The 21,271-nt window shown below is 49.3% G+C and overlaps 1 protein-coding gene and 1 long non-coding RNA gene across 5 annotated transcripts; one reads left to right on the forward strand and one right to left on the reverse strand.

Moving 5' to 3' along the window:
• The first annotated feature begins 33 nt into the window (after positions 1-33).
• Positions 34-20,819, forward strand: ZNF473 (zinc finger protein 473). 4 transcript variants are annotated; one of them, XM_015124411.3, is made up of 5 exons: positions 34-169; positions 4,895-4,972; positions 10,548-10,674; positions 13,402-13,491; positions 16,702-20,819. In XM_015124411.3, the coding sequence occupies exons 2-5, from the start codon at positions 4,964-4,966 to the stop codon at positions 19,089-19,091; spliced, it is 2,616 nt and encodes an 871-aa protein (XP_014979897.3). In that variant the 5' UTR covers positions 34-169; positions 4,895-4,963; the 3' UTR covers positions 19,092-20,819.
• On the reverse strand, positions 7,286-16,832 carry LOC114673981 (uncharacterized). Its single transcript, XR_013410100.1, has 4 exons — positions 16,694-16,832; positions 11,120-11,408; positions 10,321-10,374; positions 7,286-7,841 (listed from the first exon to the last, which is right to left on the reverse strand). It is a non-coding gene; the product is annotated as an uncharacterized LOC114673981 (long non-coding RNA).
• Positions 20,820-21,271: the final 452 nt, after the last annotated feature.

A 21,271-nucleotide genomic window follows, 5' to 3' on the forward strand; every position in this document is an offset into this window, starting at 1 on the left:
AGAGTCTTGGCGCTGGCGCGGAGGATCCTGGGTGCAGCCGCTCAGAGAAGCTTCTCGCGCGCAGAAAGTTACTGCGAAGAGGCGCGTGTGCGAGGAGTTGAATCTCCCGATCTCCCGCTCCCTCGAGGCTGGGGTTGCGTCTGTTGACGCGGCCGATTACAATCCCGAGGTACGGACACGCTGGGGTTGAGGGACTTGGGGGCTCGGTCCTTCCTGAGAGGTGACGGAATGGAAGTGGGGGCGACTGCGGCAAAGGGTGCGTCGTCTTGGGCGGCGGTTGCCTGGGTGGAGGTGTGAACCGTCTTTCACAGTCTGTTAGGAAAACCGCTCAAGGGCCGGGCACAGTGGATCACTCCTGTAATCCCAGCACTTTGGGAAGCCTTGGCGGGGGATCACTTGCGGCCAGGAGTTCCTCGAGCCCCCTGTCTCTACTAAAAATACAAAAATTAGCTGAGCATGGTGGCGGGCGCCTGTAATCCCAGCCACTCGGGAGGCTGAGGCAGGAGAATCGCTTGAACCCGGGAGGCGGAGGTTGCAGTGAGCCGAGATCGCGCCTGGGTGACAGAGCGAGACTACGTCTTAAAAAAAAAGAAAGGAAGAAAAGCACCTTGGGAGGCCAAGGCGGGCGGATCGCTTGAGCCCAGGATTTCGAGGCTAGCCTGGGCCACATGGTGAAACCCTGTCTCTACAAAAAAAGAAAAAAATACAAAAATTAGCCGGGCTTGGTGGCGCGCGCCTGTAGTCGTAGCTAATTGGGAGACCGAGGTGGGAGGATTGTTTGAACCCGGGAGGCAGAGGTTGCAGTGAGCCGAGATGGCACCACTGCACTCCAGCCTGGGCGACAGAGCAAGACCCTGTCTCAAAAAGAAAAAAGAAAACCGCTAAAGGGGTTTCCAGCCCTCCCTGACGGCCCTGAGAGGAGTGATTCTGTTTTATTTTGGTTTTGGTTGGGGAAGGAGGGAAATGAGTTACCTGAAGTTGGCAGAATGAGTTACCTGAAGTTGGCGGATTTAGGCAGAATCTTGCTGGAGGATGGATGAGAGTTCTTGGGGAAGTTGAAGTACTTAACATTTTCAGTATTTGAGCACTTTCTGTGTGCCAGGCGCCCTGCTGGAGTCCCTTTCCTCTCCTGATCCCTGCAGCAGCACTGACACATAAGTGCAGGTCCCCTTGGCAACAAGGCAATCTTGGGAATCAGAATTTTTCAAATTTTAGAAAGCTAATAGGGTGTGTATTTTATAATTAGTCAGCACCCCCCCCACCCCGAGGAATCTGGGCCAGTTCTTGGTCATAAAATGTTTCTATGGGTCAAGGTGTGGATATTCACACTTAGCAGAATATTAAGACCCTACATGGCCTGTGGCGATCCAGGTGAAGTTTTGCGGTCAGTTTATAAATCAAGTTCCGTTCTTTGGGGCATTTAAAGGACCGTGGATCTGTTGTATTTGTTCCATTTGGTACATGTGGAAACTGAGGCTTAGAGAAGGTAAATGATCTGGAAGGAGGTGCAAGACTCTCAGGCCCAAGGTTTTCAGCCCGATAATTGTTTGGCTTAAGTCACTCTGGGCTGGATGACCTTGGGCTCCACCTCTGGGCCCTCATTTCTTTCCTCCCAGGGCTAAGAGTATATGAGATGTGGACAGAATGTGATTTGGTAACTGCACACAGGGGTCTCAAGCTCAGCTGTCTGTGAGGGCCAGGCAGATAACATACAGGAAAGAAGAGAATTGGTCCAAGTGAGGCTGCGGGGCCTTGGAGAGCACTTGCCTCATATAAAGGGAGAGTTGTGTTTGTTTTTTGTTGTTGTTGTTCTTTGTTTGTTTGTTTTGGAGACAGAGTCTTGCTCTGTCACCCAGGCTGGAGTGCGGTCTCACTGGAACCTCCACCTCTCGGGTTGAAGCGATTCTCCTGCCTCAGCCTCCCAAGTAACTGGAATTACAGCCATGCACCACCACGGCTAATTTTAGTATTTTTGGTAGAGACGGAGGTTTCACCATGTTGACCAGGCTGGTCTCAGACTCCAGTTCAGGTGATCTGCCCACCTCGGCCTCCCAAAGTGCTGGGATTACAGGCATGAGCCACTGCACCCAGCCTCTTTTTAAACTTAAATTTATTTATTTATTTTTTTGGAGGCGGGATCTTTCTCTGTCACCCAGGCTGGAGTACAGTGGCACAATCATAGCTCACTGCAGCCTTGTGATCCTCCTACCTCAGCCTTCCAAGTAGCTGGGACTACAGGCATGTGGTACCACAACTTGCTTATTTTTAAATTTTTTTGTAGAAACAAGGTCTTGTTATGTTGCCCAGGCTGGTCTCGAACCCACTTCAGCCTCCCAAGGTGCTGGGATTATAAGCATCCCCCACTTGCCTAGCACTGGTCGGAGAGCTTTTTTTTTTTTTTTTTTGAGACAGAGTATGGCTCTGTGGCCCAGGCTGGAGTGCAGTGGCCGGACCTCAGCTCACTGCAAGCTCCGCCTCCCGGGTTTACGCCATTCTCCTGCCTCAGCCTCCCGAGTAGCTGGGACAACAGGCGCCGGCCACCTCGCCCGGCTAGTTTTTTTGTATTTTTTAGTAGAGACGGGGTTTCACCGTATTAGCCAGGATAGTCTCGATCTCCTGACCTCGTGATCCGCCCGTCTCGGCCTCCCAAAGTGCTGGGATTACAGGCTTGAGCCACCGTGCCCGGCCGGTCGGAGAGCTTTAAATGGGCTCCAGTGAACTAACTTCGTGGGATGTAGACCCAGTGTTGCCAAATCCTAGGGTGTTTCAGAAGTTGGAAACCTAATTTTTAGGTGAAATTTTCCAGTTTTCAAGTTTGAGACTAGTGAGCCATGCTTGAATTTTCTTTCAAAACATTCTGTCTGCCAACAAACATTATGGACCAAATATCTGTCAACTGAGTTATACTCATAGATTGAGGCTTAACCTCTGACATGTAAAAAAACTCATTGTTCAGTAGAATTAGCATTTATTGTAGGTCTACCATATTCCCATATCTGTAGTCTCAAAAATCTGGAAAACTCAGAACAAATTTTTTTTTTTCCATAAATTTAGTATTCATGCCTTACCTGAACTACTACAGGGTATTTTTTTAAAATATAACTTTAAATTATTCTACCTAGAATGAATAATTATTCCTTTCTCTAGAAATGGTAAAGTGTTCAATTATGAAGTACAGCCTGATCCACACTGTGCTGAGATTTTGTTTTGTATTGTTTCTGTTTTTGAGACCGAGTCTTGCTCTGTCGCCCAGGCTGGAGTGCAGTGGCACAATCTCGGCTCACTGCAAGCTCCACCTCTTGGGTTCACACCATTCTCTCACCTCAGCCTCCCAAGTAGCTGGGACTACAGGCGCCCGCCACCACACCTGGCTAATTTTGTTTTTGTATTTTTAGTAGGGATGGGGTTTCACCGTGTTTGTTAGCCAGGATGGTCTCAATCTGACTTCGTGATCCGCCCGCCTCAGCCTCCCAAAGTGCTGGAATTACAGGTGTGAGCCACCACGGCCAGCCCTGCACTGGGATTTTAATGAAATATGCCATATATATATGCCATATCACCTTTTTAAAATAAAAGTTGAATGTCAAAGCACATCTGGTGTTGGAGTTTGAAGAATTTGTGGACTTGTGTCATTGTTAAGTGATCCGTGCTGCTTTGTGCTTTCAGCACTCCGCAGATATATGCCACTTGGTCCAGGCAATGGATACAAATGGGTAAAGATGTCTGTGGTACGATGTTTTGCATATTATGGGTCATGAAAATAACTGGGTGCAGTGACTATGTTTTTTTTTTTTTTTTTTTTAGACGGAGTCTTGCTCTGTCGCCCACGCTGCAGTGCAGCAGTGGCGCAACCTCGGGTCACTGCAAGCTCTGCCTCCCGGGTTCACGCCATTCTCCTGCCTCAGCCTCCCAGGTAGCTGGGACTACAGGCGCCAGTCACCACGCCCGGCTAATTTTTTGTATTTTTAGTAGAGACGGGGTTTCACTGCGTTAGCCAGGATGGTCTCGATCTCCTGACCTGGTGATCCGCCTACCTCGGCCTCCCAAAGTGCTGGGATTACAGGCTTGAGCCACCGCGCCTGGCCAAGTTGAAATATTTCTGTTGTAGAGATAGCGGCCAGGTGCGGTGGCTCACACCTGTAATCCTAGCACTTTGAGTGGCCGACGAGGGTGGCTTACTTGAGGTCAAGAGTTTGAGAACAACCTGGGCAACAAGTGAGATCCTGTCCCTACAAAAAGTGAAAAAGATTAGCTGGATGTGGTGGCACATGCTTGTAGTCCCAGTTACTTGAGAGACTGAGGTTGGAGGATTGCTTAAGCCCAGGAGATTACAGCTGCAGTGAGCCAAGATTGTGCTGCTGTAGTACTCCAGCCTGGCAGCAGAGCAAGACCTTGTCTCCAAAAAAAAAAAAAAAAAAAAAAGAACAGTTTTGGAGGCTGGTTTACGTGAACTCAGATTCTAGAGATGATAACCAGAAATCCCAGAAGCATTGTTCCATTGGTTCTTTAGACACCTTCATTCTGTCAACAACTGTAGGTGCTTTTACACCTACTGTTAAAGCACCTACTGTACACTAAGCGACACAGCAGTGAGCAAGACAGAAGTTCCCACTGCAGCCATAGACTTTCCTCACCAAATCTCCTAAACATGTTTTTACTGACTATGTTAGGTGCTAACAGTGGTGGCGAAGCTGTTCTGTAGGTTCTGAAGCACAGGGGAGATGTGGGGCTGGGGTAGCTTCAGTAAATACAGTTGTTGTTGTCCCCTGCAGGGAGACTCACATTGGGACTTGTCTTCCTCCTCCTGGACATTTTGGGGGCTCGGCAGCATGGACAGCGAGTCAGCCAAGGGCGGAAGGGAGACTTTCTCACAGCTCCCTTGTGCTTCCCACAGCCCTGCCAGCCGGGAACACGGAGGGGAAGGAGGAGGAGCTTAAAAGAGGCTACTGAAGCCCAGTTGGCCATGACTGAGGTGAGTTGAATGTCACTCTGTTTTAATTGGTCACCCCCAAAGGCAGGAAAGTTGGCTTTCCTTTGTGGCTGAGGCGAGTTGAAGGCCGCTCTGTGTTAATCAGTCACCCCCAAAGGCAGGAAAGTTGGCCTGCCTTTGTTTTGGCCTCGCTGTCCCATGGTGGCTCCCAGGCGATCTTTTTTTTTTTTTTTTTTTTTTTTTTTTTTTTTTTTTTTTTTTTTTGAGATGGAGTCTCACTGTGTCTCCCAGGCTGGAGTGCAGTGGTGTGATCTCGGCTCACTGCAAGCTCCGCCTCCCGGGTTCACGCCATTCTCCCGCCTCAGCCTCCCGAGTAGTTGGGACTACAGGCGCCCGCCACCTCGCCCGGCTAGTTTTTTGTATTTTTAGTAGAGACGGGGTTTCACCATGTTAGCCAGGATAGTCTGGATCTCCTGACCTCATGATCCACCCGCCTCGGCCTCCCAAAGTGCTGGGATTACAGGCTTGAGCCACCGCGCCCGGCCCCAGGCGATCTTTTTTAAAGGAAAGCTCACATGCTGTTCTTTTCTGCTTGTACTCTTCTGGGAACCCCTATTGCTTATAGGATAAATTCCAGGTTTTTCAGCCTTCCTGTGTGTTCTAGGTTCTACCCACCTTTGCACCATCTTCTCCCATTTCTCTAGATGACCAGTACTCCCTTTGGCCTAGTAGTAAAACTTGATTCTGTACTTTCCAGCAGCTTCCCTGCCTTTGCTCAGGTTGCGTCCTCTGCTGGAATCCCCTGCCCCTTTTCCATCTGGTAATGTCTCCACAGCCTTTAAGACCCGGCTCAGTTCCCCAACCCTTCCCTAGGCACTCAGCACTTTCCCACTCTGACCTTCCATAGCGCCCCCTGCTGCCTCCACTGTAGCACAGATCCACCTAGATATGGATGTTCCTGCCCATACCTGTCATCCCGACCAGACTAGATGCTCCTTGGGGACACGAACTGATGGGGATTCATCTCTGGGTCCCCAGGGCCCAGCACAGGCCAGGCACACAGGAAGCCTCATGAGGTATTAGGTGAATGTATGAATGAATCAATGAATGATGCATGAAACCATCTATCTGGTAAATATCTGTTCATCCTTAGTGATCCAGCTTTAATGACCTCCCCTCCAGGAAGCTTTCCCTGACCTCAAGGCAATGGCCTCCCTCCTTCCTCTGGCCCACACAACCCTCGATACCTCCCTGTGCCACAGTCCTACCTCCCTCATGTCTCTTCATCAGACCATGAGCTCCATGAGGCCAGGAACCAGGTCTGACACACATCCGTGTCCCTAGTGCCCACAGTGTGGTCTGGCACACAGGGTAAATGGTTGCCACATATGTGCTCTGACCTTGTCACTTTCCTGTGGCTCCCCAGTGCCTCAGGCATCAAGTCCGCCCCTGTCTTCCCACCTCCTCCATCACTGAGACCAGGGGCCCTTGTCCAGCACAGTCTGGGAGTGTGAGGAAAGGAAGCCCCTCAAAGGTCCTCTGTGATCTGGCTCCTGCTGAAAAAACTGCTCGACTGGTACTCTTGACAGGATATAGACAGCAACAGTTTCTATTATAAGTGTCAGAAATCGACTTACGCAGTCAGGAGACTACTAATTATATAACCAAAAGTCCAGAGGTAGGGCTGTCATCATCGGCAAGTGTGATTGGGACTTAGTTTATTGTCCCCACCTTGAACCTCGCTTAGTATGGGTTCCATCGTTGATGAGCTCCTTCCCTTGTCCCAAAACAGCTATCAGGACCACGTGCTGCTTTGCCTCCTTCGACAAGTATTTACTCTGTGCCTGCCATGTGTGGGCTTTGTTATAAGTCTGGACTAGGGAAACAGTTTAGGTGGTTCCTGTCCTCATGAAGCTCGCGTTGTTGCGAGTGACAGTGTATAAGCTTGCTAGGGCTGCTGTCACAAAGTACCACACGCTGGGTGGCTGAAAACAACAGAAATGGATGGTCTCGCAGTCCTGGAGGCCAGAAGTCTGAGATCAGGGTGTTGGCAGGGCTGGATCCTTCTGAGGCTGCAAGCCAGGCCTCTCCCCTATCTTTTGGCAGTTTGCTGACCAGCTTCAGTGTTGCTTGGCCTAGAGAGGCATCACCCCAATCTCTGCCTTCACCTTCCCAGGATGTTCTTCTCGTATCTTCACATTGTTTTCCCTCAGCCTGTGTTTGTCTTTTTGTCCCCATTTCTCCTGTTTATAACAACTTCAGTCATGTTGGATTAGGACCCACCCTGGTGACCTCATCTCAGCTTGATCACCTCTGTAAAGACCCCATTTCCAAATAAGGGCAAATTCTGAGGTACTGGGGATTAGAACTTCATTGTATCTTTTTGGAGGGTTACAGTTCAACCCATACCACACAGTAAAATGCATGAAGTAAATCACAGAATGCAGGCAGTATTAACGATTATGGAAGAAAGGGATAGGGAGACCTGGGGTGGATTTGCTGTTTTATATAGAGGGGTCAGAGAAGGCCTCATGGAGAAGAGGCATTTAAGCAGAGAACTGAGGGACACAATCTTGACTGTAAGATGGGAGCTGGCAGGTGTGTTCGGGGAGCAGCAAGGAAGCAGGTGGGGCTGGAGGAGAGTGGATGTGCAGGAAAGGGGGAGAATGTAAGCCCTGAGGGATAGCTGGGGCCTGATCTTTAGGGCCCTGGAGATCATTGTATGGCCTTTGTCTTTAAATGCGACGAATTCGGAGGCCATCGGAGTGTTTGGAGCAGAGGATGGACGGGATCTGTTGTAAGTAGAAACAGGATCCCCGTGGCTCGTCTACCCAACTCCTGCTTAGCATCACATTGGGACGACTGTTTCAGGATCTTGCTGCTGCTGTAACAAATCACACAAACCTGGGGGCTTAAAAACAACACAAATTTATTATTTCACAGCCTCTAGAACTATAGGAAATAAATTTCCTTTCTTTATAGATGACCCAGTTACAGCAACAGAAGATGGACTAATACACTGTGTGACTTGGAGAAAGTAACTATTTGGGCCTTGATTTTGTTTTCTATAAATTGGGGATAATCCTGCCTCAGAAAGGAGTCAGGCGGTTTAGTGACTCACTGCACCTAAAGCATTGAACCATTGCCGGCATGCAGAATGCTCTTGGCCAAAGAAGGGCTTTTGCAGTCATGCCTGGAGGGTTGGGCTGGGCAGTGTGAGCCAGAGTGGAATTGCCCCCTTGTGGAGCTCTTGCTTTGTGCTAAGTACTGTGCAGTCACCTCCCAGCAGTATTTCAGTTGCTTCCTGTAGCAGCCCTGATGAGATGGGACTCATTGGTCCCATTTCACTAGGGGAGCAGGAATTGGGGCCACAAGAGACATGCAGCTTACTTGCCAGTAGTCACTCATAAGTGAAGGTAGTAGGGCCAAACCTCAAAGCCAAACAACTAAAGAGAGGTGGTTTTCATTCTTCCTTAAAATGTGCTGTGTGTGCACGTGCGCATATGTGCCTGTGCCCACATTGATGGAGATTTGGAAGAGAGACAGCAGTCATGGTTTCACCTAGAGATGGGGTGTGTGGGGGCAGGCTTTCACGTTTTATCGTCGGTACTTCTCAAGTATTTGAATTTTTATCCTAAACACCCATTAACTGGCTAGGTACAGTGGCTCATGCCTGTAATCCCAACACTTGAGGAGGCAGGGGCAGGAGGATCGCTTGAGGCCAAGAGTTCTAGACCAGCCTGGGCAACATGGCAAGACTCCTACTCTACCAAACAAACAAACAAACAAACAAAAAATTAGCTGGGTCTGGTGGCACATGCCTATAGTTCTGGCTACTTGGAGGCTGAGGCAGGAGGATTGCTTGAGCCCAGGAGGTCGAGGCTATAATCGTGGCACTGCACTCCAGACTGGGCAACACTGTGAGACACTCTCTCTGTCTCTCTCTCTCTCTACATATACATAATATATATAATAAGTTATATATAAAATTTACAAATTACCAGATTTATAAATTACCATAATTTATAAATGATAGAAAGAAACCGATTCCTTATAGTGAAAACTAGCAAATAAAAGGAGAGTCAAGCATTTACCCTACCTGTCCTATATGAACTCTTCCACTGACTAGCCAAATAATAGAAAAATTTTTCTTTTAGGCAGGGTCTCACTGTCACCCAGGCTGGAGTGCAGTGATGCGATCACAGCTCACTGTAGCCTTGACTTCCTTGGGCTCCTGTGATACTCTCACCTCAGCCTCCTGAGTAGCTGGGACTACAGGTGCATATGTAAATTATAATATATAAATATATATAATTATATATAAAGTAAAATTATATAGAATACATATCTATATTATATATACATATGATGTATAAATATACACTATATACACGCACACATACACATAAATAATAATAAACACCTATTAACTAGGAAAGTTTTAAAATGAAAGATGGCATCACTAAAAGTTGGACAACCAGATAAGAGCCTTAGGTAGTCATGGGGCCTAAAGTGGACCTGGTACCACCTGTGAGTGGGTCTTTCCCCCAGAGGCTGTACTGACTCAGTCAGGCCTCTGCTCCCCTGACCAGCTCACAGGAAATGCGCAGCCAGAGGAGCAGCCAGGTGATACTGCATAGAAGCAGCTCGCCACATTCAGAACGTGGGATCTCAAATCAGGAGCATGGAGGATGAAGAAGGCACAGGGGTACAGCTGTAGATTTTACAACCTCAGAGCCACATCAGTTACATGCAGGGTATGGGCTCCCCTGGATTCTGATTGAGACAAGCTAGCTATAAAGACACACCACTAGGCTGGGCACGGTGTCTTATGCCTGTAATCCCAGCACTTTGGGAGGCTGAGACAGGCAGATCACGAGGTCAGGAGTTTGAGACTAGCCTTGCTCACATGGTGAAATCCTGTCTCTACTTAAAAATGCAAAATTAAAATTAGCTGGGCGTGGTGGTGTGCACCTGTAATCCCAGCTACTCAGGAGGCTGAGGCAGGAGAATCGCTTGAACCCGAGAGGCAGAGGTTGCTGTGAGCCGAGATCGTGCCATTGCACTCCAGCCTGGGCAATGGAGTGAGACTTTGTCTCAAAAAAAAAAGAAGGGACACCACTGAGACGTCAGCCTAATCTGTATACAGATTTCGAATGTGGTCTAGGTGTTCTAACTAAGTAAGGAGTTACTGCTCATACTGAAGTATTCACAGGTGAAATCAGATGACCCCTGGTGATGGGTTCATGGTTGTTAATTATATACATCTCTCTACTTGTATGTATGTTTGAAAATTTACAAAATAAAATCTTGAATGAACACTAAAAAAAAAGCAAAAGTGTGAAATAAATAAGATTTTTAGGACCAGACAGACCTGGGTTCCGTCTCACCTGTGTTAACCTTGGTTGACATTCTGTCCTCTGGTCAAGACTCCTTTTCTTTGCCTACAAAATACAGGGGTTTCCAGTCTCTTACGTCTCAAGATTCTTGTGAGGCTGAGGATGGGATGGTTTTTGCCAAAGGCCTGGCAGATTGAGGGCTGGGGGTGCCCTGAGTGAGCTGTTGGGCTCCTCCCTGACCCCAGCCTCTGAGTGACCAATAGTGTATTGTGTTTCAGGAATTTGTGACCCTCAAGGACGTCGGCATGGACTTCACCTTGGAAGATTGGGAGCAGCTCGGGCTGGAGCAGGGGGATGTGTTCTGGGACACAGCGTTGGACAACTGCCAGGACCTCCTTCTGCTGGGTGAGTGTTCCCTATCCCCAGGGGCCTACTCACTGTCCTGCTTGGTGATCACCTGTGCTCTCCCCCAGCCACAGGGTGAAATCCTGGGCTCCTCTGAATCCACATGACCTAGCCCAGCAGTTCTCAGCTGGCCAAGGAGACATTGGCAATGTGTGGAGACATTTTTGATTGTTACTTCTTGGGCCAGCAGCGTGCTGCTAACATCTAGCCGGTGGAACCCGGGGAGGCTGCCACACATCCTGCTGTGCACAGGAGAGCCCCACAACCAAGGACTGGCCTATGCCAGTGTCAGTAGTGCTAAGCCTGGGAAACCCTGCTCTGGCCCCATCTGCCTCCCCAGCCTCGTCTTCACCACTTTCCTGCTTGTAGTCAGTCATTCTTCAAGCTGAGACTTCAGGGTCTTCCTGTTGCCCTCCCCTCTGCCTAAGTGGCTCTCAGGGCTTACCTTCTTCAATCTGACCTGGGACCCTGTGAGAACTCCGTATCTCCTCTCCTGCTCATCTTGGCCATCGCTCCATCACGTTCTAACTACCATTTTATCATCAGAGCGGGAGCCATGTGAGGACAGGGGCGTGTCCCCAGTGTTTGGAACAAACAGTTCCTGCTCCAGGGCCCAGCGGACAGCTCTAAATTAATGGAACGATTGAGTAGCAGCTCTTCGGACTTGCTCGTTCAATCCTCCAGTCACCCCACGAGGAAGCTGGGTTGTCCCTCTTGTGCTGAATGGTCTGAAACTGAGGTTGAAAGAGAGGCAGTCACCTTCCCAGCTGTGCCAGTGTCCCCAGGACACCCACAGCTCCAGTGATTGACTAGGATTCCCAGGACTCAGCCTGTGGTCAGACTCATGGCTAAGACTGACTACAGTGAAAAGAGTCAGAGCAGTCAGCAAAGGGAGGAGGTACATGGGGCAAAGTCCAAGGGAGCCAGGCACAAACTTCCAGAATTCTCTCTCAGGGGAGTCACATGGGACATGCTTAATTCCCCAGCAATATTGTAGAATGTGATATCCTGTGTGAATGCTGCCCACCAGGGAAGCTCATCAGAGACTCAGGGCCAGGGTTTTTACTGGGGTCTGGTCACGTGGTCCCCTTTGCCTGGCACATACCAAAACTGCAGACTCCCAGGAGGAAAGCAGGTGTAAGCCACAGTGTTTGCAGAGTTTAGGTCCAGGGAGCGTGTCTCTCCCGTTCTGGAGACATGGGGTACCTGCCTGAAATCCAGCCTTGCCAGCAGACCTTTCCCAGGAGAGCAGCCAGCCTGCTGTGTCGCCCTCTTCTGCACACCAGTGTCACACAGTGAGAGAGCAGCAGGGCCCAGACTCCAGCTAAGGTCTGTGCAGCCCCAAGGCCACATCACCCCAGCTCCCCATCAGTGTCACCTCATTAGCTCATTTTGCCTCTCTGTTGCCTCAGTTCTTTCTTTTTGAAGAACCAGGAAAATAATTTACTTCAAAAGATGAAAGCAGTAAAAGATAACACACTGTGGAAACTGTCATTTGATAGAATCTCATCACATTGGGGCAGACTTTCTCCAGACTGACCAGTGTGTGCTAAGAAGCATGTAATGAGGCCGGGCGCGGTGGCTCAAGCCTGTAATCCCAGCACTTTGGGAGGCCGAGGCGGGCGGATCACAAGGTCAGGAGATCGAGACCACAGTGAAACCCCGTCTCTACTAAAAATACAAAAAATTAGCCGGGCGCGGTGGCGGGCGCCTGTAGTCCCAGCTACTCAGGAGGCTGAGGCAGGAGAATGGCGGGAACCCGGGAGGCGGAGCTTGCATTGAGCCGAGATCGCGCCACTGCACTCCAGCCTAGGCAACAGCGTGAGACTCCGTCTCAAAAAAAAAAAAAAAAAAAAAAAAGAAGCATGTAATGAGAGGTCCTACCTCAGTGTCGTTTGGAATTTTTAAACTACAGCCCACAGTAAGAAGTGTGTTTACCTCGACTGCCCCTTCGCCCATTTGCGTGTATGTATGAGTAGTGTATCCGTGTCCTATTGCTGCTGTTACACATAGCACAAACGCAGTGGCTTCCACCAGCACGCTTGTATTATGTTACAGTCCTGGAGGCCAGGAGTTCCAAATGCATGTGGCTGGGCTGGAGGCGAGGTGTTGGCAGGGCCATGTTCCTTCTGGAGGCTCCAGCACATGCAGTCCTCTCCTGGCCCGTTGCCAGCTTCTGGAGGTCACCTGTATTGCTTGACTCATGGCCTCTCAGTCTTCAAAGCCAGCAGTGGCGTTTTCTCCGCTGTAGCCTGTATCCCTCCTGGATGGTGACTCTGGTCCCTTACTTGGGGAAGCTTGTGGAGGGTAGGGCTCAGGACTGCTTGGACCCTGGGACCCTGACATCTTCTGTCCTTGGCCCATGGAGGCCTCAGGCGTTGTGTGGCCCATGGCTCAGTGAGTGAATCATGAATGGCTAAGGAAGTGCGTGCCTCTCCACCTGGCAGATTCTGCCCATTAAAGAGCTGTCACAAGTCCTTTGTGTCCCCAGCCCCAGCTGTCACAGCTTTGATCACCCTGGATTGTGATTGTTTGGCTCCCTCTCTATCACTGGACTGGGAACCCTACAGGACAGGCATCCCCAGAGGCGCCCAGGCAGCACCTGGCCCACAGGAACCATGTGCAGGATAAAGCATAGAAAAGTCAGGAGAGCCAGGAGTTTCTCACTGAGTGTCTGGATGACCCTCCATGTCCTGGTTAGATGACAATGCTGTTCTCTCCCTGCAGACCCCCCAAGACCCAACCTGACCTCCCACCCAGATGGCGGTGAAGATCTGGAGCCTCTGCCAGGAGGAAGCCCAGAAGCAACGGGCCCTGGTGAGTGGATGGAGAGGGGCCTCCTGTGTACCTTCTGTCCTCCAGACCTCCATCCTGGGGCTGCCGCCAGCTCTCCCACAGGTCTACCCAGACATTACAACGCTCAGCTTCAGGACTTCACTCGCCACTCGCTGGCTTCCACCCCCTCATCCTGGGAGCTGGGGGCGATCCGGACATTTTTATAGTCCCTCACTCTGGTGTCTCTCCACCTTGCCCTTCAGCACAGGGCTATCCTGGTGCCTCTCCGCAGCTCCTCTTCCTTCCAGACTCAACAAGGAGACGCCCTCCACTCTCTGAGTTGGTCTCTACTTTCCTGCCTTGTGCTCCCTGGGTGTGTTGACCCTCATTCTACTTCTTTTACCTCCTTTCCTTCAGGTCCATTTTTCCTTCCTATCCCTGGGGCACAGCAAATGGCCACATTAGGGAGTAACTTAAGCCTAGGCCTGAATGCTGCCGAGAGCATCTGCCCTGCCATCTCCCAAGCCAGGGTTCCTCCAGGTGGATCAGGTTAGGTGGTGAGGATTCCTGGGGTGTTACCCATGGTAGAGACATCCCCAGTAGGAGAAAGCAGAGGCAGCTGCCTCGCCTGGCATGGGAGGCTTCTCTCCTTGTTTATTTATCTGCATGAGAAGCAGGGCCCCGAGCCAGAGACCACAGGAGTCTCAGGCTGTACCCAACCCAGTCAGTCTGTAGCTCCCTTCTTGGCTCACCACACTCAAGCTCGTGTACATGAGGCCTCTGCAGCCTCCTGTTCAGCACATCAGTGTCCCTCGTAGGTGACTAACCCATGCACAGGCTCTCACAACCTCTGCTTTCTGTTTCTGTCACCTCAGCATAGTGGCTGTTTCCAAGCATGGGTAGCCGTGCCTTTACTAACAAATGTACCTCCATATCCTCTAGTAGTGACACTCGAGTTGCAGTTACCACGTAAGCGTCTTTCCCCTTTAACGGTGTGCCTCTCTTGGAAGCAGGGCTTAGCTGATTCACCCTGTATTCCCAGCTCCTGACATCATGCTTGGCACATAAGGGGTGCCTATTACATGTCTGTCGGTGCATTTGAGGCAGGGGGAACAACATGAGCACCGGTGTGGTGAGGAGAGTGAGCTGGATATCTGGGAGAGATGAGCAGAGGCAGAGGTGACAATTCAGAACAAGGTGTGATTTCAGAAGGCTTTCATTTGCAAGTTTTAATTCCAGGTGGAGAGACTTAAGCAGTCTCATAGATACTCAGATGGTGAGCCAAGAACTGCAGAAGGGACAGGCTGGAAAAGGTATGATGATGGAGGAGAGGAGAGATGGGGAGACTGGAGAGCATACAGCAGAGCAGTGACATTCATGTTTTGTGAAGGATCCCAGAGAGCATACAGCTTGGTAGTTAAGAATATGGGGGCCAGGCATGGTGGCTCATACCTGTAATCCCAGCACTTTGGGAGGGCAAGGCAGGCAGATCACTTGAGGTCAGGAGTTCGAGACCAGACTGACCAACATGCTGAAACTCCGTCTCTACTAAAAATACAAAAATTAGCTGGGCGTGGTAGTAGGCACCTGCAGTCCCAGCTACTCAGGAGGCTGAGGCAGGAGAATCACTTGAACCCGGGAGGCAGAGGTTGCATTGAGCTGAGATCGTGCAGCACTTTAGCCTGGGCAACAGAGCAAGACTCAATCTCCAAAAAAAAAAAAAAAAAAGATATATATATGGGGTCAGAGGGGTTCAAATCCTCATTCTGCTGCTCACTTAGCTTTAAGAAGCAGAAACGTGCCTACCTTATGGGAGGTTGTCGAGTGTAAGAGAGTGCCTGAGGCACTCCTGCCTGTGAGTAAGCATGCCATGAATGGGATTTACTGTCTGTGAATCTGTCCCGTGGCTGCCGCTGTGGCAGTGGATGGATGACCAGTGGAAGGTCCCCGTTAAAGAGCTTACCTTCTGGTAAGGGTCAGGGGTCAGACCCTTTCATAACTTGTCAAGGTGGAGGATGGTAAGTGCTCAGCTGTTTTTCAGAGAATATAGGGCAGGGGACTTAAAGCAGAATGGGGATGGGGTTGTCAGGGAAGCCTTTCAGAGGACGGTGATACTCAAGCTGGGTATTAAAAGACTTAGAGGAGTTAGCCCAGGAAGTGCCATCCAGCATGAGGGACCATTAAAAGCACAGAGGAGAAAGTCTGGTAGATTTAGGGAACCGCAAGAGTTCTATGAGGTCAGCACAAAGAGCGCTGGGCTGATACACTCATTTCTCTTCTCTAGGCAAGAAGCCCTGGAAGGGTTTAATCAGAGGAGTGATATAGTCAGATCCATTTTTTTTTTTTTTTTTTTTTTTTAAGACGGAGTCTCGCTGTGTCTCCCAGGCTGGAGTGCAGTGGCGTGATCTCGGCTCACTGCAAGCTCCGCCTTCCGGGTTCACGCCATTCTCCCGCCTCAGCCTCCCAAGTAGCTGGGACTACAGGCGCCCGCCACCACGCCCGGCTAGTTTTTTGTATTTTTAGTAGAGACGGGGTTTCACCATGTTAGCCAGGATAGTCTCGATCTCCTGACCTCGTGATCCACCCGCCTCGGCCTCCCAAAGTGCTGGGATTACAGGCTTGAGCCACCACGCCCGGCCCAGATCCATTTATTAAAAAACCCTTTAGGGCTAGTGTGGAAGACTGGAGAGAGAGACAGACAGACAGAGACAGGAGACCAATGAGCAGCCTGGTGTCAGATGGAGTCAGTGATAAAGAGAGGAGAGGAAGGGAGTTGAGACATTTCGATAGAGACCAAATGAAAATAGTGCCAAGTTGAGGGAGAGGTAGGGAGGAGGTTGACTCCTAGGATTCTAGCATGGAGAACTGGATGGATGGTGGAGTGAGGGGAGTGGGGTGTTGTCTGGTATAGAGGATGCAGGATATGGGGAGGAAGATTTTGGTGACAGTGCAGGATAGAGTGGAGAGTAGAAGCAGGTGAGTCCAGGCGACTTTTTAGGGAACTTGGTCAGTCACCTAGGTGTGAAGGTAATGGTCGGATCTCCCTCCTTGTTGAACCCCTATGGTTTCCCAGCTCCCCTGTTGACCCTCCTGGGAATGGGCTCTCTCTGTTTTCTGTGATGCTAGTTCCACATGGGTCACCCCTTTGGGTCCCTTAATGGATAGGCTGGACTCAAGATCCATCACCCCTACTTGCTCTTGTCTGTGTTCTCACCCTTGGTGAACAGGAGACATTTGCACTTACTCTTTCAGATGCGACTGAGACCAAGAACTCTCCTCTGATGGAGGATTTCTTGGAAGAAGGATTCTCCCAGGAGATTATAGAGATGTTATCCAAGGATGGCTTCTGGAACTCCAATTTCGGAGAAGCCTGTGTAGAGGACACCTGGTTAGATGGTTTGCTAGGCGATCCAGAAAGTCTTCTGAGGTCTGATGTTGCCACCAATGGGGAAGGTCCCACGGAATGCAAGAGTTATGAATTAAAGAGAGGCCTCAGTCCTGTGTCCACCCTTTCCACGGGAGAAGATTCCATGATACATAATGTTTCTGAAAAGACCCTCACACCAGCTGAGTCTAAGGAATATAGGGGTGCGTTTGACTCCTACTCGGACCACAGCCAGCAGGATTCTGTTCAGGAAGGGGAGAAACCATATAAATGTAGTGAATGTGGGAAAAGCTTCAGTGGGAGTTACCATCTTACCCAGCACTGGATTACTCATACTGGGGAGAAACCCACTGTCCATCAAGAGTGTGAGCAAGGTTTTGACCAGAATGCTTCCTTTTCTGTGTATCCGAAAACTCACACGGGCTACAAATTCTATGTATGTAATGAATATGGGACAACTTTTAGTCAGAGTACAAACCTGTGGCATCAGAAAACTCACACTGGAGAAAAACCATGTAAGAGTCAATACAGTGACCACCCACCCAGTCATGACACACAGCCTGGTGAGCATCAGAAAACTCACACAGATAGTAAGTCCTACAACTGTAACGAATGCGGCAAGGCTTTCACCCGGATCTTTCATCTTATTCGGCACCAGAAGACCCACACTCGGAAACGCTATGAATGTTCCAAGTGCCAGGCGACCTTCAGCTTGAGAAAACACCTCATCCAACATCAGAAAACTCACACTGCAAAAACTACCTCTGAGTGTCGGGAGTGCGGGAAGACTTTTCGGCAGAGTTCGCTGCTCATTGAACACCAGGCTCTTCATACTGGAGAGAAGCCTTATAAGTGTAACGAATGTGGGAAATCCTTCAGCCATAACTCTACCCTAAAGATCCATCAGAGGGTTCACAGTGGAGAGAAGCCTTACAAATGCAGTGAGTGTGGGAAGGCCTTCCGCCGGCACACTCACCTTAATGAACATCGGCGAATTCATACAGGCTACAGACCCCACAAATGTCAGGCATGCATCAAGAGTTTCAGCCGGCCCTCACATCTGATGCGACATCAGGCCATTCACACTGCAGAAAAGCCCTATCGCTGTGCTGAATGCAAGGAGACTTTCAGCGATAACAGTCACCTTGTGCAACACCAGAAAATGCACACTGTCAAAACCCCGTATGAATGCCAGGAGTGCGGAGAACGCTTCATCTGCAGCTCAACGCTGAAGTGCCACCAGAGTGTTCACACAAGAGAAAAACAAGGATTTGTTGTGAGTGGGAAGATCTTGGATCAGAACCCACAACAGAAAGAGAAGTGCTTTAAGTGTAACCAATGTGAGAAAACCTTTAGCTGCGGCAAATACCTAACTCAGCATGAGAGGATTCACACCAGCGGGGTGAAGCCCTTTGAGTGTGACCAGTGTGGGAGAGCCTTTGGCCAAAGTACTCAGCTCATTCACCATCAAAGAATCCACTCTAGAGTGAGGCTGTATAAATGGGGTGAGCAAGGGAAAGCCATCAGCAGTGCCTCCCTTCTCAAACTTCAGTCCTCCCACACAAAGGAGCACCCTTTTAAATGTAACGAATGCGGAAAGACCTTCAGCCAAAGTGCACACCTCTCAAAACATCAGTTAATTCATGCTGGAGGGAATCCCTTTAAATGTAATAAGTGTGACAGAGTCTTCACCCAGCGAAACTACCTTGTTCAGCATGAGCGAACTCATGCCAGAAAGAAGCCCTTGGTGTGTAATGAATGCGGGAAAACGTTCCGTCAGAGCTCGTGCCTTTCTAAGCATCAGAGAATTCACTCAGGTGAGAAGCCCTATGTATGTGACTACTGCGGGAAGGCCTTCGGCCTGAGTGCGGAGCTTGTCCGCCACCAGAGAATTCACACTGGAGAAAAGCCTTATGTTTGTCAGGAGTGCGGGAAAGCCTTCACCCAGAGCTCATGCCTTTCTATTCACCGGAGAGTTCACACTGGGGAGAAGCCCTACATATGTGGTGAATGTGGGAAAGCCTTTGCCCAGAAAGCAAATCTAACACAGCACCAGAGAATTCACACTGGCGAGAAGCCTTACTCCTGTAATGTGTGTGGCAAAGCTTTTGGCCTCAGTGCCCATCTCAACCAGCATCTGAGAGTTCACACCCAGGAGACACTTTATCAGTGTCAACGTTGCCAGAAAGCCTTCCGGTGCCACTCGAGCCTCACCCGCCATCAGCGTGTACACAACAAGCAGCAATACTACCTGTAGCCATTGGGTGGCAGCAGAGTCCCAGAATATGAGACTTCATCCGACGTGGAAAGTTGGAAACCATCCATCCTATTGCAAGTTTCTCTCCAAATAAATACATCTAAAGATTGATTAGAAAGTTTGTGAACATGTTTCATTACAACAGTGAAAACACAAAAATGGAGAAGCTGTACAACGTCAGGATACAGAGGTAGGCTCTGGAGCCAGTCTACCTGAGTTAAGTTCCACCTCTGCCATCTACTACCTAAGTGACCTTGGGAAAGTCAGAAAAATCTCTCAGGGCCTCGGTGTCCTCATCTGTAAAATGGGCATCACCTACCTCAGAGGGCTTTTCTGAGGATTAAATACATAAATGTGGAGCACTTAGAACTGATGGCCAGCACATGAGGACTCACCAAGTGTAAGCCACAAATACACATCAGCCATAGCACAAATATACTCGTGTTATAAGAAAGGAATTAGTAATCTCTCTGTGTTTACTGTAGTTAATATTCTTACAATGTATCGCTTTTAAGTTTTCCTTTTTTAAAGTTTTTCTCCAGCACCTTACTCTTCTTAAATGCCTGGCCTTTTTTGTCCCTTTATCTCTCTTTCCTGTTTTTTTTTTTTCTTAACCCCCAGAAAGCCAAAAAGAACATGTAAACTCAACCTCAACTAGCTACAACCTTCCACTCCTAACCTCCCAAGCGTCTCACTCAGAGAGGACTCCCTATCCCACAAACACATGCTTCCTCTTCCCATGACCTTCCTCCGTTTAACAGTGTTGGCTATGCAGTAAGACACCCAATTTGTCATGGGAGTTGACACCAAAACACAGCTGGATTCATTCAGGAAAGCTGTGTTGATCAAGGTGTTAACCGCATATGAAACAACCCATATGGAAGACATGCTTGGGGGTCAAACCTGTGGTGTGTGGAAGTGACCGCTGGGATGTCATCATTCACTATTTATCCAAGACAGCCGCTCACCAGGCAATTTGCTAGGCTCAGGGACGGGTGGTATCAATACACTATGCACTGCTACTACTCTGAAGCTTCTGGAATCAGAGAAATGAATGAACCTATTTTCATAGACGATTGCTGTTAGTTGACAAGTGACATCTTAAAAATGCCCCATTCCCTCATGTCACAGGGAGTTCTGGGATCACCAAGGAGTGTTGGAGAGTCCAGTGAGATGGAGCCACACAACCAGTTCCCTCCTGACAGTGTCTTGTCAGCTCTGGGCGTCTGTGCCCTACCACTAAGTGGCTCAGTCACATTTGCTGACACAGTAGTCTTATGAAAAGCATTGGCCACATACTTTCAATGTCTTTCAGATTTTAGGTGCTTCAAATGGTTAGGGGGTAAGTGCTCTGTACCCTTGGGCTCTTCAAGTCTTGCACCTGGAGTTCTGCTGGTTAAGTTTGTTAAACTTAGTTGAAACTGGGAACCTGTTGGCTAACCATTGGGCCCTTATGCTGTTTTTCAAATGGCTGCAACATTTAACTTCTTGCACATGGTTCCCGTCCTCTGGAGCTCTGTCTTGTCTGGGAGATGGGCATGTTACATACCAAAAGAGTGGACAAAGTGTTGCATGGCTGGAATACAATGGGGACTCTGGAAAACTGGCAGCCATTGGGGGTGAGGGACAGTCTATAAATCAGTCACCTGTGTTGCTGCAGGCCATGGTAGAAACGCCCTCCATGTGTGCATATTTGTTGGTTCTCTGATTAAAGTTTTGAATCTAAAAGCATTGATTCCTTCTCTCAGCCTGCTGCCATGCAGCCACACATCAGTCCCTGCCTGCCAGGCCTCACGTCTTTGTGGGGGAGGGCTTCTGATGGTGATCATTGGCCAGTAAGAAACAGCTCAGTCTGTTTTCCCGCTGTCTGGGCGGGGCATGCGCCACTGAGGAGGCACACAAGTTCACCTGGTCCTCAGATGCATCATCAAACAACACTTTTCAGTCTGTGTGTGAGCCTAAGTCATCAAGGAGAGAGCACAGGCAGCCTGCAGTTCACTCTTCACAGACACGTCAGGCCCCAGGCTTGGGGAGTGTTTCTAGTTAGCATCCAATAATACACATAACTTTGCTTAGTACTTTAATTTTTGTCCCCGCCTTTTTCCTTTAGTGACAAGTGACAAGAGATACTAGTTTCCTGCTTATGGTAGTAATAGAAAGTTGTCTTTTTTTTTGATAAA

The sequence above is a fragment of the Macaca mulatta genome, chromosome 19 (genome assembly GCF_049350105.2).
Source record: "Macaca mulatta isolate MMU2019108-1 chromosome 19, T2T-MMU8v2.0, whole genome shotgun sequence".
In the NCBI taxonomy this organism is placed as follows: Eukaryota; Metazoa; Chordata; class Mammalia; order Primates; family Cercopithecidae; genus Macaca; species Macaca mulatta.